This window comes from Phalacrocorax aristotelis, chromosome Z, assembly GCF_949628215.1.
Source record: "Phalacrocorax aristotelis chromosome Z, bGulAri2.1, whole genome shotgun sequence".
Lineage (NCBI taxonomy): Eukaryota > Metazoa > Chordata > Aves > Suliformes > Phalacrocoracidae > Phalacrocorax > Phalacrocorax aristotelis.
This window is the reverse complement of record NC_134311.1, coordinates 60912273-60931166: the sequence shown is the minus strand read 5'-3', so window position 1 is coordinate 60931166 and position 18894 is coordinate 60912273. Positions and strand designations below refer to the sequence as shown.

The following is an 18894-nucleotide window of genomic DNA, read 5'->3' as shown; positions in this document are numbered from 1 at the left end:
ATTTTTTATTGTGTAAGTTATGTATAGAGCAACTTTGTAATTAAATACAGCATGTAGTCTGCAGAACTAGATAGCTCTGAGGATATATGGAGAATGAAAGACAGAGGCTTTCCTCCTTGGTCTCAGCTGAGACTTTGTTTTTATTTCCCCCATTATGTGAAATAAGTTTCACATCAGAAAACGAGCTACTCCTGCTCAGCCTATCAATGGCATTTGCAGCATGTGCTCCAGGGACAAAAGGGGTTGTGAAAACCCTTTTCAACGCCGTCTATATGGAGTCTAGTTTAATTTACAAATTAAAAATTCTTAGTAATGAATCCCATTTCTTACCACTTCATTGGACATTAAGCTTAAACTACTTTTGTTTCACAGTTTGCAAAGGTAGTGATAAATTTTTTTTTACTTTTATTGATACATTCCCAAAGGTTTTTAAGGCATGTCCTTTATATTCATCAGCACTGAGAACAAGTTCTACATTCTAATATACCCTCTGAAGGGAGCAGAGATTAAATCATTCTCCAAGAAGCCTTATAATTTAAAAAGCCCACAACTGTTACATGAGATGGCAGGTTATTTGTACCAAGGAGAGAAAAGGGACTTGGAACAGCTCATCCAAAAACAATCTTGACAAAGATTCTGAAGAAAGATTTTATAATTGTGAAGACAAGTTTTCAATTTTTTTCAATTACTGGATAGGAACACTGACAAATTGTATTCCTGGGAAGCACATTCTTTTAGTGGCTGTCAGTTTACAAGCCAGGTTAAGAGATTCCTGCATAGGTCATAGAAAAAAATAGACCATTGTCCCAACAAAATCTGGTAAACATAAAATATTATTACCAGCAAAATATACTTTTTCTTACAGAAGAACTTCCACATGATCAAATATAGGATATGGAGGTTCTGGGAGAATGGTTGATAAGCCACTGGCTTTCCTAGGTGGAATAATGGGTAGCAGACCACCACTACGAAGAGACAGCAGTGTGTATCGTAGTATTTCAAGGAGCATTTCATTAAGGTCTATCAAGATCACACTGAGATGTTTAAAAAAGGCAGGCTTCCAGATTGAAGGAAAAACCCACAAAACAGATCAGAAAAAAAAAATTATAATCTAAAAGGAGAAGACAGAGAATAGTTTGCGGATGTAGTCCCTAGGTATACTGTGAATTTGCTAAAAGAAGAGAGGCAGCTTAAAGGAAAAGTAGTATATATTTAGAAGAGCAAAAATGACAGAACCTGCTATTGGATCATGATATCCATATATCATATATAATACATTATAATATAATACTAATACATGTATAATAGAATGTATTTATTATTCATTGCCACCTATCTGAACAGAATACATGATACTGTGATTAGTATCTCATAGCTCCCTCCTGGGTAGCCTCCAAGTGAGGCGAAACAAGGGATTCCTTGCTCTTAGCAATTACTTAGGGATGGAGGTGGGAAATTCTGAAGTATTTCAAATTAAATATTTCAGACACAGTAAGTCAGTATTTTCCAATATTTTATCAGAAAATTCCTCACAACCCCTATCCTGAAGTTCATGCCTAAAAATCCTATTTTCCTGTTGAGAAATGTTTTTACACACCAAAAGACTGAGTCTAATCTTGAACTCAGCATGCTTCAGCCTTAGTGTTACTTTTTAAAGTGTTAAACAATAATCATATGATGGAATTTAATTTTTCTCATAACACATTTCCCCCTGCCCCACAACATGTGTTTTAATATTGTTTCTCCTGGCAAGCTTTTGTTGATGAAAGACCAAAAGCTTGGTATTCTCACAGCTGCTTCTATCACAACTGTTGTGTGATTACACCAGCAACAACTCCTCTGATACAAACACCTCATACAGTCACTGCAGACAAATATAGTGCTTCCACAAGAGAAACACACAGAAGTCTCCAGTCTGTGACTATCACAGTAAGTAAGAAATATTTAAATGAACAACTGTTCTTAAATAATAATTTTGTAGTTGGACTATCTAACTTAGTTCTCTGTCACATACATTGCAAACCTTGGAAATGAGTGTTACATACTTGAAGACACACTGTCATTTTGAGCTTCAAATATTTCTTTTTATGGGGGCAATAAAGCTCATTGTACAGCCAGTTCTTAGACCTTTTAATAAATACTTTTTGTGATCTTGCTGGATTTCCACATTTAATTATGTGGTCTAATCTATTTCCCATGACAGCATGTATTTACACAAGTCTTTATTTTTCTTTTTGATCATGTAACGTGCTACATGCTATGATTGTAATTAACACCTTTGGAGAATGCAGTCTATGTCATGTGAATGTGCATAATAATTAATAGGTCAAAGAGGTAGATTATATTTTTAAGTAACTTAGATTTTATTGCTTATGACTCTGCTTATGAAAGTACAGCAGATTTTAAAGGTTCTTACAGCTGCACAGCAAGACTGGAAATAAAATAGCTAACTTTTCTGATTCATCTTTCAGTGAACCTTCCCATCCCCAAGAGAAAACAACATAAGTTACCTATCATTGCATATGTTCTCTATATGACAAAATTATATTTATGTTAATGATCAAATAAAACATTTATTTATATCACTGGAAAATGTTATAGTATTGAAAGGCACATCAGAAATACCTACTTCTCCTTTATAGAAATATATAGAGATATATATACATATAGAAATATATATTGTTCAAATAAAGTTGGAAAAAAAATCACACAACTTATAAAATCTATTCTGAATAAAACTTATTTGCTGTCAGATTGTTTTTTATAAAACCTCTATTGCTTTATACTGTGTAGATTAGTACATTTAGTAAATTTATAGTGGGTTGACATTCCATTTTCTAAACCCTCAAAATTCAGCAAGCACTCATCTTCTTTCTCTTTCATCAGACATGGCACGACACTGCATGGCTAACACTTCATTTAGCACAGCACTTCTCTTCTGGTAGTTGTATATTCCCCTGTCAGTAAACATTTAGGATCTTCTATCCATTATTTTCACCAGCTTACTTTTACTAAACCTCTGCATTCAATTCTTTAAAGAAGAACAGGTACAGAATTAACAGCACAAAAAAGTAAAATTTTGTACGTGCACAGCATGAAATGTAAGGCAAGAAGGACATGCTGTGTTTCGTTTATTGTTATATAAAGAAATACTTGTGGTCATGTCGTAATGTGTTAATTGTAACCTGTTTTCCTCTTAGATTGTACTTTTCTGAGTGATCAGATCTCTTCTCTGTTCTTTGGTGTACTAAACTTATCAGCACTTGTTAAATATTCCTATTATAACAGATAGGTGGAGATGCCAATATTACCAACACTGTCTAGTGACCAATATCAAACATTAGCTGGGCATGAGTGAAAGGACAGGTGTGGCAGTGCATCCCACCACGACAGCGCCCACACTACTGAAAATGCAGTCTAAGCACCAGTAACTTGCCCCAGCTAGAGACCAGTTCTAAGACTGGCCATTTTCCCTAGATCAGAACAGAAATAAGCCTTCTGCCAGCAAAGGCTTCACTGCACTTCTGTATAAATCAGAATTCTGTCAGTACTCTGCCCTTTGACATAGTAAAATTTGTTGGTTCCAGTCAATAGTTGCTCCTTATGGGACTGGTAGCTTGACAGGCAGAGATGCTGAGACCCCTCTTCTACTCTTCTTTCTCACTTAAATGTTAACTTATCTATTTTTGGAATGAACTCTTGCAAGTTTTGAGCTCAGTGTTCTCCTGGTCCACCAGTGAAAAAATTGTACTTGGTACTAGAAGAAACAGAAGTATAAAACCACAAGAAGTTCATGAGACACAGAAGGAAAGTCACAAGAGAAAAGAAATTAGTATTACCTACAAATTCCCCAAAAGATGAAGCTCTTCAAGAACATATGGAAGGAAAAGTTAGCTAGTTGCTGGACTGTGTTAAAGAAGTTTTGGTATCTGTTCCCATAAGAAATATATCTATTAAGAGATATGAATTACTATGAGAAACCAAAAAGTACAAGAAACTCCTGAAGCTTTGATAACACATTTGAAACTTTGAGTTTATGTATAAGAAACTGCACAATACCTACAAAATCTTCAATTTAAGGCCAAGGTAGAGTGGAGTCTTGAAATTCAAAACAGAGGAAAAGGGTACCATGCAATAGCAATTTCAGCTTGCATGAAACACTGAAATTGTGTCAAACTGCAGGACTATTAGACAGGATTGCACAGGCTGGGGCAAGAACAAATAACCTGTTTTAGCAAACTGCAAATAAAATTGTGATACATACATGCAAAGTGGAAGTGAAGACAGCAATTTTGCAGAATGCAGTGATCCAACATGAAACAACGTGGAAGACTGCTTCAGCTGAACAGGCTTCCCAAGATGTTACACAGTAAGCTAATAAAAACATCCTACAAAAACTACTGGAAAGTTTTGCAAACTCTTAAGAAATAAAAAAAAGGAAAAGGAAATCAGAGAACTTATCATGCTGGAAGAGTACAATAGTTAAAACCTTTGCAGTAACACATAACTTGCAATACAATTATAGCAAGATATAATAAAAATTTGTGGATGCAAAAGCACTCTTGCAAAGCAGCTCTTTGCTTTTGAGGTAACTACTAAAAAGAAGCAGAACTATCGCAACTCAATTCCACTTCTGCTAAATTATTTTTAATTTCTCCAAAACTCTGTCCAACACAGAACACACCATTAAAGACAATAGATCAGACAATAGCATGGCCTAGCCAAAGCACTTCAGTTACTAAAACTTATGAAGAAATATCAAATCTACAAGAAAAGGAGGTCATCCACAAGACAGAAAGGCTCAATGAAAATGCCATTTTCATTTCTGCTCTAACATGACTTTCATTTGGGAGAATGTATTTTTGTGTCTTATTTTATTAGGGGGAGGTGAATTTTGTCCTCATCTGTCTCTCCTCAGGTTTGAGCTGTGGAGAAACAGTATTATTTCTCTGGTAAATTAACTTGTCAGTAGTTAACACCATTGTGCAGCACCCTCATCTTACTGCAAGCCACTCAGTACATACAAGACAGCATCATGTTCCCCTAGCTCATTCCTTGCCTCTGCTCCACTAACCCGTTCATATGTGTGCACAGATCCCACCAAATACACCTACTGCCTTTGCAAGCGTGTTGCCTATTCGTATATAAGCATCCAAAAAAGCATGCCCCTCTTTACATAACAGCATTTCAAAAAAAGAGTGGATTGGGTTATCTTACACTTTTGTAGTATGTCTCTATGACAATACTGTGAATTAAATTATTTCCTGGGAATTATTTATGCATTTATTATTAATATATTTACATTATATGTGAGGAAGATCACATACTATTCCAGAAAAGGAGTAAAGTAACCCATTCTAAAAAGTCTGAAAACCAGTGGAAGAGAGTGCTCAGTAATATGCCTGTTCTTACTTTGACTAAAACCCTGTGTCCTAGCTATCCTGCTGCCCAGTGGCTTCCAGCCTCTCCTGTTTGTTGCCCGTGCTGCATGCATTGGTGTAGGTGCACTTGAGCTGGGCTACTGCTTTCACCCCTGACCTTGGCACACCACTCCTAGGCACCTTTCTAGTGAGCCTGGCTATACTCTCTTCCCCCGTCAAACCTAGTTCAAAGCCCACCAACTCACGAGTGAGAATCTTTTTCCCCCTTTGAGACAGGTGAACTCCATCTGCCGCCAGCAGGCCCGGTGCCAAGTAAATCTCCCCATGATCAAAAAATAACAAAATTCCACTGATGTCGCCAGCCTCTGAGCCACGTGTTAATCAGGTGAGTTCTCCTGTTTGTTTCAGTATTCTTCCTTGCCACTGACCGGATTGAGGAGAATGATGATTCTATCATTCTATGATTCTATAATATTCTTCCACAACACTAAATTTTTTTCCACAGAAGTTTGAACTACTCTGCATGACTCTCTAGAATATTTTAGCTGTTAGGATACATACATAGAGTATAGAGACTACAAATCCTGTCCTCTAGTGTTCTTAGCATAGCTATCCTACTCTGCTTTGGTGGAGCTTCCTTTTGAAGTGCTTTTCATACACCAAATTGTAATTACTTTAATTCACTGAAAAGCGCTGAGTAGTGAAAGAGAGGAAAACATAGACAGGCATTAAAAACCTTTAAAGAAAATATAACTTGAAAATGGGAAGAAAACTGTAGTGAGAAAAAGTCTATAGTTTCAGTTCTGTGTAGTTTTAGTATAGGTTAGTAGTTCCAGCATAAATACACTGAACCAGGCAGTTTAGAACCACTTCAGGTTAAATACATTGTTCTCCTGCAATCTGCCTATAGCTTACAATTGTGGTTGTATTGTTTTTTGCAATCACTGCTAAAAGTCCATGAAAAGATATGGTGCAACAAAAGTAAACAAAGACCTGAGTTTATCAGTACCCTTATGTCAGTTACATTCCTGAAACTTAAAATGGCACACCTTACCCATATCTATCTAAACTATTTCTAAGTTATCTATCGTTTTCGTATCTGAATACCAAAGTCAGCGTAAAACTATTTACTATGGGTGGGGACAAAGGCCAGCTGAATTCAGATGAAAGTATTTTATGTAACTGAGCACAGACTTGTATTCTTATAGTCGGTAATCATATCAAATCATTAGGTTTGGGGTGGATTTAAAAAAAAAGAAAAGTCTAAAGAGCAAAAACATAAACACCCTGAACATCAGAAAGTACTAAGTAAATCCCAGAAGAGCTGGAGAGGGGATAGGTATCAAAGGGGTAAACTGACAACAGACCCATGGATCACAAACACACTTTATATAATTAAAAAAATGTCATATATCACTACTTGGTGTATGTGAATACAGACAAAGAAATCACAAAGGCAGCAGATATTCTGTCCAAATTTTTATACAACAGAGAAAAAATGACTGTTTTTACATTTTGTGTTCACTGAGAAGTATTAAAGCAGCAAACAATAAAGGCCATGGAAATCAGGCACATGCATGCCATGACTTCATATTTCCAGTTAAATAGCTACAATTTAGTTGCTATGTTGCACTGACCTTAACATCCTGCTACAAATATTTATGCTTCTTGCTTATCCTCCCTTTCCTACAGAAAATAACTTTTCACGGAAAATAAAGGAAAGCTTACTTCCCACATGAATTACTAAAGCTGTATGATTTAAAGTATCTAAACATCCTTCCACAGACCTGCGGTCATGTCTCAGACACACTGGCTGTTCACACAGCTGGGGAACTGACCACCTCCTTCCGTTCACTGAAGGCTGTCTCTTCTCACAAATCCCACCCTAATGACCTCCCCTGCCAAACTGCACTGGGGTAATAGGCAGTTTAGAAAAGGCATATGAAGGGCCAACCAAGACAATCCAGAAACTGAATTTGTCAAGCACGTACCAGAGGACCTGATTTATCTTGCCTGTGTCCAGTTGTAATACGTGCTGCTGTGTCTTTATAGTGACCGGATATTAAAGCCTTATGGTTACTTTTATAGTAAGACATACAATTCATATTTCTGAGGAACTTGAATTGGTTTTGGCTAGAGTATATTTGAATTCCTAGCCACAAAGCTTTGAAACAATTGTGTCTTTTCAGTTGCAATGGTTATTTCTTATAGGCTGTTGACTGACATTGTCTATAAACTGAGAGTGATCCAGGCTAAAATTCAAGATGTCTTAAGTAGTTTTAATTTCACAGCTATAGGCAAGGCTAGCTGTAACACTCTCTGTAGAGTGTCTTAAAGGATCTTAATACTCTACTACATCACATTTTTTTAATCACAGGTAGTTAACTTGCCTTTTACATACTATACCATTCTCCCACTGTGTAAATGGAGATGTATGTGAACTTGATTGTATACCCATCACATAACAAAAATAGTTAAGGCATTTTGACAATTCACAAACAGGCCATTTATGCTGCCCCTACAAGACTTAATATTCCTGTCATATGACTGAAAATGATAACTCAATTGTTCATGTGAAAGGATAATAGTCACATGATACAGAAAAAGTATTTTGGTGTCTACAGTTCTACAGACCATTACAGGGGGAGAGCTATGGGCCTTATGAAAGGGGAAGAACCAGTTGCCAGAACAATTAATCAGTCTGCCACCTGCTTCTTGACTCTATCTGAATGCCATTTCGGAGCCTGGAAATCAGGGAGTTAGGTACAGTCTGAGTTTTTCTGGTGTATGGGATCTGTGGTGGCTGTATTTGGCATCACTGCAACACACAGCAGTATCTCGAGTGTTATACATTTAGTTCTGATGCCACCTATATACATAAACTTCTAATCATAAGAAAAACATAAGGAAATACTAAATTTATAAAACTAGGGTATTTTGCAAAGTCAGAATGTCTTTCCACCTTATTATGGCTAAAATTAAAAATTTTTAATGCCTGTGACTGAACAAGAAAGATGTATACAGGAATTCAATAACTATTCTTAAAGTACAAAAGAGACTAAATTAGAAATACGAGACAATTAGAGCACTTACAGAGAAGGTCATAACTATGGTGGAACAAACTATATGCACTAAAACCAGAATGGATCCTCCATAGTACAACATTTTGGAGTAAGCTTACAACTGCTCCCTTTTCAAAAGCACTTTTCTTATATGAGCTGCCTAGAATGGATTATATGCATATGGAATTAAAATGACTTTACTGCCTATATAGCCCAAGCATCTAGAAACCACATGGCTGTCGCACAGTATTTCAGTTTTCTAAATAGATAACCAAGTGAAGATGTATCAGTAACTACTGACTTGATGGGATTTGGTAACCAATAAGTTCTGTAAGCATACAGTAGTGCTTCTGCTTCTCTTCATATACCTGATCTGATCACATACGTTATTACTTAAGATTAGTGGGTTTTTTCTCCTCCATTTTCACTTCTGAAATACTGTTCTTTGCAGGTTCTCAGGTAATTTATTGCAACTCTCTGCTTGACTCTACTTCCGTACTTGCTGCAAAAAATGTGCTGCTAAGATGAGCCTGCCTTACAAATAATTTAGAAATAACTATGAGTTGTTCAACAACAGTATTTTGCAAACCTAATATTTCACATATTTGACAAAAACCCAAGAATTTCCTACACTCCATGTCATGCTGAAAAAGGCACTCTACCCAAACTCAAAATTTTCTGAAGCTCACTAGAGGAAGCATGTTTAAACAAATTTCCACTTTTCGATACTATGCCAGCCTTTGCCCTTTCATGTTGCCCAAACCTGTTCGTTTGCTTCATATCTGTCCCTTTTAATAACCCTCCCTTCACTGCCTTCTTACACTGTCTACAATAACTGTCATAACACATAAGACATTATCATCACACATAATTTCCCTCTGTAAACTTTCACAAATTCTTATTTATTTTCATCTTATAATGTAAAATAACTCTCCCTGAATTATTTTTTTTATACTGCATGTTCTTATGTGTAGACTGTTTTATAAATTGTTTAATGCAGACCAGCAGTTAAAGATCCTTAATGTTGTTGGGATTTATGCATAACTGTTAAAAGAACATGAAATATCCTAATTTCATTCATTTTCCTCATTTACATATGCAATTTCTGACCAGGTACACTGGTTTCAAAACAAATAATCCTTAACAATAAAGGCATACTTGGTTTTCCTTATCCTTTTGGGGTAAAAATATTATTTTATCAAAAGAGTATTTTAGTTACACAAATATATACATAGTGGAAGTTTAGGCACACATATATACAATGTGCAATGCACATACCACTTGCATAGCTAAGGTGTAAATCTAATTTCTGACAAAGATAAACTTGAATAGCATATCCATTTGTTGCTTACAATGCATGACTTACTTTCTTTGGACATGTTTCACTGCCTTCCTTTCTTTGTATTACATTTTTGTTTGAAAAATAATGGGGCAGGTTGGGGCGGGGGGAGAATCTCACAAAAAAGCCCAGAACACATCAAGATCTCAGGACCGTCAAAGGAAATAGGAATGTATTACTAAGTTACAATAATCTTGTAAGTAAGATTTTAAAAAAAGGAATATATTAAGTAATGAAATTGTGCTGCTGTTTTACAGAAGATGGATGCAACAAAATTAATGTCTTTTACAGATTTGATCACAAACACGTCTAAGAAATGATTGAGTTACAAAAAAGTAGTAATAGTGAATCATTTAACAAGGGGTTCCCTTTCCATCTTCTGTTTTTTCTAGCAACTGCTGTAATAAAAATCACCGTTTAATATATAGTATCTATTCCCACCATTCTTCTCTATCACGCCCTTTTGAATTTGAGTGCTGTTAAAAGATAAACAAACTTACGTTATTCTGCTTAGGGGTGGAGGGGTCATAAATTGCCAATAAATAAATAAGTAAACAAAAGATATTTGAAAGGGACATTAAAGAAAAAAATTGTCTACTCACTCTGGCCTGAACAGCCCAGAGTGAAATAAGTACTTTTCCTTCTTAAGACTCCAGTTCTTATTTCTGGGGGAGGGGAAGAAAGGAATTATTACCTAAGAAATCAGAGGCAATAAAATGGCTTTCATGAAGGCAAACATGTTTTCTTCCTTTATATAAATTAGTATTTTAAACATCAGGTCTGAAATTAACTTGAGTCATTAATTAGAACTCTCTCTTTTAACCAGAGAGATTCATGCAGAGACCAAACAAAAAAATATAAGCACTGACAACAAGGAGATAAGTGCTCTAAAAAAAAAAAGTTACCCTGACATTTCATTACAACCCCCTCACTGCTTACCAGGTATGTGCCACAGTGAAACGCCGTTGTTTTGGTATGTTGCTATTTAAAAGCATCCTGCGCAAAAGCCTTGGAGAGTTTCGAGGAGAAATAACTGGAGACAGACGGGGAGAAGCAGATGAAGATTTCCTAGATGTCCTGGACTTTTCGTGTTGCAACAGGTTTTCCCTCAGAGTCTTCACAAGATCTTCATTTAAGCATGGATTTTGACAATGTGTATTATCCACTTCAGGAACAGCCAAAGTGCCTGGACTGGTCTGCTGAGCCATGTTTCCCAAGTAAGGTTGTTATTAAGGTCCAGTAAAATCAAATATTGGCTTAACTGCTTAAAATATTTCCTCTAAATCAGTTCCCAAGAACTGTGCAGAGCTCCAACTCCAGTTCAGCCTATTCTGTTTTCAACATGGTGTCACCTGCCCTCAGCGTTTCTCTATAGATAATGATCTACAAAAAAAAGCAAGTTAACTCCTCCACAGAAACCTATTAAACATTACCACTCCTTTCACAGCCCCACTGCCAAAGATCACTTATTAGCTATCATAGCAAGTGAGCATGGGAGGAAGAAACTGCTTTAGCACAGCCATTGTCGGAGCTGTAAAGCTGCCTGTTAAACTATTGGAACTAATGTGCTGCAGCTGCTTGAGTGACTTCTGGTTATGTACATAAAAAGTGCTGGAGGAGGGCTTAAACATCAGATGTGTTCTCATTTTGTTTGATTATTCTTTCCGTTTGCTTGTTCCTGAACCTTCAGAGATGCTGAAAGGAAAGGGGACTGCTGAACAACCTTTCCTACTTTTTCCAGGATATAAAGTATTTATCTTTGTAGTCCCTATTTACAAATCAAGATTACAAACTTTTACCTCTTAGGCTAACTAGCAAAGGCTACAATTAAATAACGTAAAAGGGTTTATGTTCTGCCTTCTTCCACCCCCTGTAACCTCCAAGTCAGTTTATCACAAACAGTTTTCAAATGCATTTAGGAAAGGCTAATACTTGTTAAGTTATATTTTCCAGAAGAACAAACCAAACATTTCAGATGTGCACACAAACTGAAATCAGACTATGACAGCTACTGGCATCTGTTTAATGAGATGTTCTTAATTCAGTATATCATCACATCATGACCACTACTCGAACTAAAGAAGTGCCCTTTTTGTATTCACAGCTGGTGGGGAAATAAACTATCAACAGAAATCAAAAGGGAACTTCCAAAATATTAAAAGGCAAAAATGTACTTGCATTTATTTGTTGAATACATACTGCTATTAGATTTCATTTTTAGAATATCTTTTTTCATAGCAGTATGCAAAAAAGATATTGGTGCAGTTTTCTGATCCAACAAAACTTTTCTCAATCTACCTTGAAATTTACTTTTTCATTTTTAATTAAAATAACTCCCTTCAGCTATTCTGAAAGACAAAGTTTTTATAAACATGTCCATTTTTCTTCAGAACTCACTGACAGTGGACAAAGACCTGTAATAACTGGTTGTAGGCTAATATTTGCTTAAGCTTGGTACATTCATTTTTAAAGCAACAACAATCATTTCATTTATAACCATACTTCCTGTTCATCCTACAGCAACAAACCATCACTGTTGTGTGAGAGATTTCTTTTCAATGTCAGAACATTGGTTATATATAATTTTCATTGGTGCAATATATTTTTCCTCTTTTACTGTGTGTTAGAATCCAGCTTTCCTTTGTGAATAAGGATTTCCTTTTGAAGCCCACACAGATTCCAGGCTTTCAGTGGGGTGAAGGGTGTTTGGCCACAATTACATGGCGTGGTATGAAAGGCAAATATGGCTTTCTGTCTTATGGCAAAATCAAAAATCCTGCAAAAGCAGCCTTCCATAACAATGGAGAGGAATCACCTTTGTATGTTGCCGAAGCCACAATTCCTGATAAGGATTATAAAGAGAACATCATGGTGCTGACAGAAGCAGAGCAGAACAGCAACTGAAAGGTCAACTTACATTAAGAATGACCTTGCTATCAGGTGTCAGCCCCATTATGTAGACAAGTTTAACTGTACTGCGTCATATGTGAAATTTGATAACAATATATTTATACATTTAACTCAATGTAGAACAGTACCACAGAATGCACAAATCACTGTGCATTATGTTTTTCTGTATTATTCTAAAATTTTATAGAAGGGTTAATCACTATGTAAAAACTAACATTGTCCAAATATACAATAAAACCCAGATAGTACTAAAACTACAAACTAAAATTTTAAACTATGTTTTATTAAGAACAAAATTTAAACTGGAAATGAGGTCTTAATCCATAGACAGAAAAAGAATTGGATTAAATCATAATTAACATGGAACTAACATAATAACTGCTTCAACTCCTTCTCCATTGGAATAATACCGCACACAGCACTGGTTCTCCCCAAGCAGACAAAATAAAGGCATAATACTTAAAACTATTTTATATCTATGATGAACAAACATACTGGTCCACACTGGCACCAGTACTGTTTAATATCTCCACCAGTGAAACAGGCAGTGGGATCGAGTGCACCCTCAGCAAATTTTCAGACGACACCAAGCTGAGTGATGCAGTTGACATGCCTGAGAGATGGGCTGCCATACAGAGGAACCTGGAAAAACTCAAGAAGTGGGCCCACATAAACCTCAGGAGGCTCAACAAGGCCAAGTACAACATCCTGCACCGAGGTCGGGCAACTGATTGAAAGCAGCCCTGAGGAGAAGGACTTGGTAGTGCTGGTGGATGAAAAGCTGGACATGAGCCAGCGATGTGCACACTAACAGCACATGCCCAAAACTGAACACAGTATTTGAGGTGTAGCCTCACCGGTGCTGAGTACAGGTGCAGGATCACTTCCCTACTCCTGCTGGCCACACTGTTCCTGATAGAAGCCAGGATGCTGTTGGCCTTCTTCGCCACCTGAGCACACTGCTGGCTCATGTTCAGCCAGCTCTCGACCAGCACTCCCAGGTCCTCCTCTGCCGGGCAGCTTTCAAGCCACTCTTCCCCAAGCCTGCAGCGTTGGGTGGGGTTGTTGTGACTCAAGTGCAGGACCCAGCACTTGGCCTGGTTAAACCTCATACAGTTGGCCTCGGACCATCATTCCAGCCTGTCCAGGTCCCTCTGCAGAGCCTTTCTACCTTCCTACCCTCAAGCAGATCGACATTCCCACCCAACTTGATGTTGTCTGCAAACATACTGCGGGTGCACTCAGTCCCCTTGTCACCATTACTGTTAAGGATACTAAACAAGACTGGCCCCAACACTGAGCCCTGGGGAACCCCGCTCGTGACCGGCCACCAATGGGATTTAGCTCCATTCATGACAACTCTCTGGGCTCAGCCGTTCAGCCAGTTTTTTACCCAGCAAAGAGTATGCCCATCCAAGACATGAACAGCTGCTTTCTCCAGAAGAATGCTGTCAGAAAATGTCAAAGACTTTACTAAAGTCTAGGTAGACAACATCCAGAGACTTTCCCTCATGCACTAACGGGTCATCTTGTCATAGAGGGACATCAGGTTAGTCAAGGAGGACATGCCTTTCCTAAACTCGTGCTGCCTGGGCCTGATCATCTGGTTGCCCTGGGTATGCCATGTGATGGCACCCAAGATGATCTGCTCCATGAGCTTCCCCAGCACCGAGGTCAGGCTGACAGGCCTGTAGTTCCCCAGATCCTCCTCCCAGCCCTTCTTGTAGATGGCAGTCATGTTTGCTAACCTCCAGCAACTGGGACCTCCCTGCTTAGCCAGGACTGCTGATAAAGGATAGAAAGTGGCTCGGTGAGCAGTTCTGCCAATGCCCTCAGTACCCTTGGGTGGATCCTGTCTGGTCCCATTGACTTCTGTGTGACTAAGTGGTGCAGCAGGTCGCTAACCATTTCCCCTTGGATTATGGGGGCTTCATTCTGCTCCCCATCCCTGTCTTCCAGCTCAGAGGTTGAATGCCCTGAGAACAACTGGTCTTACTGTTAACGGCTGAGGCAAAGAAGGCAGTAAGTACCTCAGCCATTTCCTCATTCTTTGTCACTGTGTTTCCCCCCACATCCAGTAAAGGATAGAGATTCTCCTTAGCCCTCCTCTTGTCGCTAATGTATTTAGAGAAACAATTTTTATTGTCTTTTATGGCAGTAATAAGATTAAGTTCTAGATGGGCTTTGGCCTTTCTAATTTTCTTCCGGCATAACCTCACAACATCCTTGCAGTCCTCCTGAGTTGCCTGTCCCTTCTTCCAAAGGTCATAAACTGTCCTTTTTTCCTGAGTTCCAGCCAAAGCTCTCTGTTCAGCCAGGCTGGTCTTCTTCCCTGTTGGCTCATCTTTTGGCACATGGGGACAGACTCCTCCGGCACCATTAAGATTTTGTTCTTGAAAACTGCCCAGCCTTCCTGGACTCCTTTGCCACTCAGGACTGCCTCCCAAGTCTATTATTCTTTCCTATTTATTAAAAACCACTAGCAAATCCATATAAGTCCAATCATTTTTTTAAAAGAATGCAGTCTGTGTACTAAGAGCTATCTTCTTTTATGCTATGAAATACTGCCATCTGACGTCTATTCCAAAGCATGGTCCTCAGATAGTTGCAGTGGTTTTATAAAACTAGAGAAACCAGTCCGTTGGAGATCAATGATTCAATGACGTCAATAAGATTAGTAATGTTTATTACAGTGGGCCTGGGATCATGTTTTAAGTTGCACTACATTACAAAGCTAATTATAGAAGATTAAAGTATTGGTCCACAGATCAACATTTTTATTACCCTTGTTCTTAAGAATATTAGAACTAAGTCAAAAAGGACTATTAGCTTGACACCCTGCATTACAGGTATCGAGTGGGTTTGCCACATATTCAGAGAACCAATAGGTAATGCATGTAGAACATAAGGTCTTTTAACAGGAAAAGTTAACTCAGTCATTGTAAAGTAGCACCATCTAAAACTAAAATGCTTTTCCTTACTCAACTAACAGATTAAATTTCTGTATGTAGATGTCCCATTCACCCAGATGCCTTATTTTGACATATGCCTGTCTCTTCCTTTTAAAAAAAAAAAAAAAGTCTGGAAGTACTAATTGAGATATTCACACACTCAGAACCACAGAACAATAATTTTAATTACTATGAACAGTCTCACAATATAAATGAGTTAAGAGTCTGTTAGGCTAATCTATATAGTGCCGAGCATGTATATGAACTATGAAAACTCTCAAGCATGCTCATGCATTTAAACAGAAGTCTTTGAAGTCATTTTATTACAGACTAGAAACTTCACTGTAACAAAAAGCAGAGGTCTAACTTCCAGCAATATCAAATAACCACTATGTGAGTTAGATAAAATGCGCATCTTATAGCCAGGATGGGGGAGATGACAAGGCAGAAATTGGGCAGTAGCATGAGGTAGCCTACCCAGGTGCTAGAGTAAAGTTTTGAAAGAAAACTATTCCATAAGGAAAAATTACCATTTCCAGTTGCCCTACCTACACATTAGAAAGACAGTAAGGTACGATCTTTTTTTTCTGTAAAGATTCTGATTAAGGAACAGCCCTACTTGACTGTGTGTTAATAAAGACATATCTAATTTTTCTACAAAGGTCACCATAATTATTAAAACCGGACAACATTGTCAGCTACCCCTTTGAAAAATTTCTTCAGGTAAAAACCACAGTATGTGTTTTTCACACACATTAAGAAAGGAAAGCAGAGGGTATAATTCCAAAAATTGCTGTAGGGTTTTTAATCAAGATTTTAAAAAAGGATTTAAAAATGTTTTTTACAGATGAGTGAATTTTCTGGGCTTTTCCCCAGTCCTAGTGGAGAAATGAGATCACTGAAAGTGGTCTGTGAAATTCGACTAAAAAAGATATTTGCTGCTTCTTTTGAAATAAGAACATTTGAGAGCTGACCTTATCACATTCCTAAAAAGTAATACTAATAGTGCTTTAAGCGTGTCCATGTTGTATGTCCTAAGTGCATTTGATTACATCTCTGATTAAATGGTCTAATCTAAAACACTCACAGGTAAATCTAATTTTACATGTTTTGGTTAGTCACAGATGTACAGGTAAAAGTTATATCAAGTTCTTAATTAAGATCTTTAATTCTGCCTGTTATGCATTTAACTAAATCATCATAAGGCTAAGGATGAAAGCAGAGAACTAGAATCTCCTTATAACAGAAATCCAGAATTACAAAGGTCTAGAAGAGCCAGTAGCTTCTATTCTCTTCCAGTGACCACTTAAAGATATTAAAAAATGGAATTCAAACATTTAATTCTTGTACTTTCATAAACTTTCTTATGAAATATGTTCCTTATGATAAATGCACTTAAATATTACAGGCTTAAAGTGCTCATATTTCTGTTAATCATGGAGACTAGAAAGAGCCACAGCACACAGAAGAGAATAAGCTAATAGGTTCTGCAGGTAATATTGCGCAAGATTAAACATGTATTTGATCTCACAGAGACTAAACAACGATTAAAAAGTAATTTCCATGTCACAACTACTTTGAACACAGAGTATGATAAAGTTAATATTCAAACTAATAATCAATATATAAAATATATTATATGATTGTTGCTATTTTAAATTACCGTTAACAAAATTTTCTTATTAAAGCATAAATGCAGTCACTCACAAGGAGGAAAAGAACTCTTTCACATAAAATATGAAGAAGAAAAGTTATTAAAATATCTTACTTGGGACCAAGTAGAGAATTCCAGACACATAGGAATGCAAGCGAAAGAACAACCCTCCGAAGCATTGCTTCTTTGAAAGCAAGCAGATCAGTATCACAGGATCATAGAAGAATTCAGGTTGGCAATGACCTCAGGTGATCAAGTCCACTCTCCTGCTCAAAGCAGGACCAGCTGTAAGGTCAGACCATGCTGAAGTACTAGAGCACCTGAGAATGGTGCAGATGAAGTGGAGAGAAAAGAAGACAAAGTCAGAAGAGGTTGTGAAAAATGGGTGTTAAACCTTGCTTTAATTTCTTGAAGCAAATAACAGAAAACTGAAGGTATGGAGTGACTGAGGAGAATTCTAATTCTAGATAAGGTAGAAAATAAGAATCTTAGATGATACTATGATTCTTATTGTGAAAGAGAGGTTAACGCATGAACTAAGGAGCATAGCAGTCAAGGAAGAAAATAAGGATAAAAGAAGAAATTAATAGGTAATAGGAAGTCTTAATAGGATGTTATGTAGCAGCAAAGCCCACAGTATCACTTTAATAGCTGCTAATTGCCACATTCTCAAAAAGGTGATACAATATTTATGGATTTGTTAAGTGCATATTAGATCGTTGTCCCAACAGTTACATGCATGGCCTGCTGGGGAGACCATAGGTACCATGGAGCTACTAAAACAAGGACTGGTTGTACTTAGCAAAGAAATGGCAGGCATCCTCTGATAGATAAAACTCTCTAATAGACAAAGGTATGGAAAATGTGCAATTCTAATTATTCCAAGAAAATTGCAGGCTGCTGTGTTTACTCCGCATATATGACCTAAGCAAATTTTCAATAATATTCCAATAGAACAATTGATCTAAAATGGCATTAGAAATTTTAATCAGGTCAACTTTCCAAATAATCAGATAGACATACATTTAGAAGCATATTTTCAGGAGATGAACAGAAAAAAGTAAGAGCAGCTTGTCATATAGCCAAGGTTGGGTATGGTATGTCCACCACCATCAACAAAACACTTGCTGTCACTTAAAATTTTAGAGCGCTTCTCTTCTTGAGAAATACCTAATAAAATTTTTTTTTTCATAATATCAGCTCAGATTGACCTTGCTATCTAGTAGAGTGTGTTGTATTTAGTCAGACTGTTCAATTGCTGATTCCCCCAAATGAGCTGCTGGGTTGTTGTTCTCTTTCCCGTGCATGGCAGAAACAACAGTGATAAGAGAACCCTGGGTTTATTATGATAAAAGAAAACAAGTAGCTACAACACCTGCGTATTACAATACGGCCAGGTACCATTCTAAGAAAAAAGAGGAAGGTTTTGCAATCCATGCACAAAGACTTCAGTAGTATTTTATGCAAATGTCAGAGAAAACAGTCTTATACTTTCAAAATAATTTGCTAAATGGAATAGAGACCCATAACAGAACTTTTAAACTTTAAACAGGACAGTACAATATGTTCCTGAAGAATGAATTGAAAACAGAGATTC

General features: G+C 37.1%; 1 protein-coding gene across 2 annotated transcripts in view; it reads right to left on the bottom strand.

Annotated features, from left to right (window-relative positions):
- The window catches only part of PDE4D (phosphodiesterase 4D), a 613857-nt gene that overhangs the window by 354332 nt on the left and 240631 nt on the right, over window positions 1-18894 (bottom strand). The window contains exon 1 of one of the 2 annotated variants that reach the window (XM_075078148.1): window positions 10722-11337. The exons of the other annotated variant lie outside the window; for it this stretch is intronic. Within the exon in view, the coding sequence (XP_074934249.1) occupies window positions 10722-10990 (269 nt within the window). The 5' untranslated portion in view covers window positions 10991-11337. Of the gene's footprint in view, window positions 1-10721; window positions 11338-18894 lie in introns of those variants that run through there. 2 annotated transcript variants of the gene reach the window in all.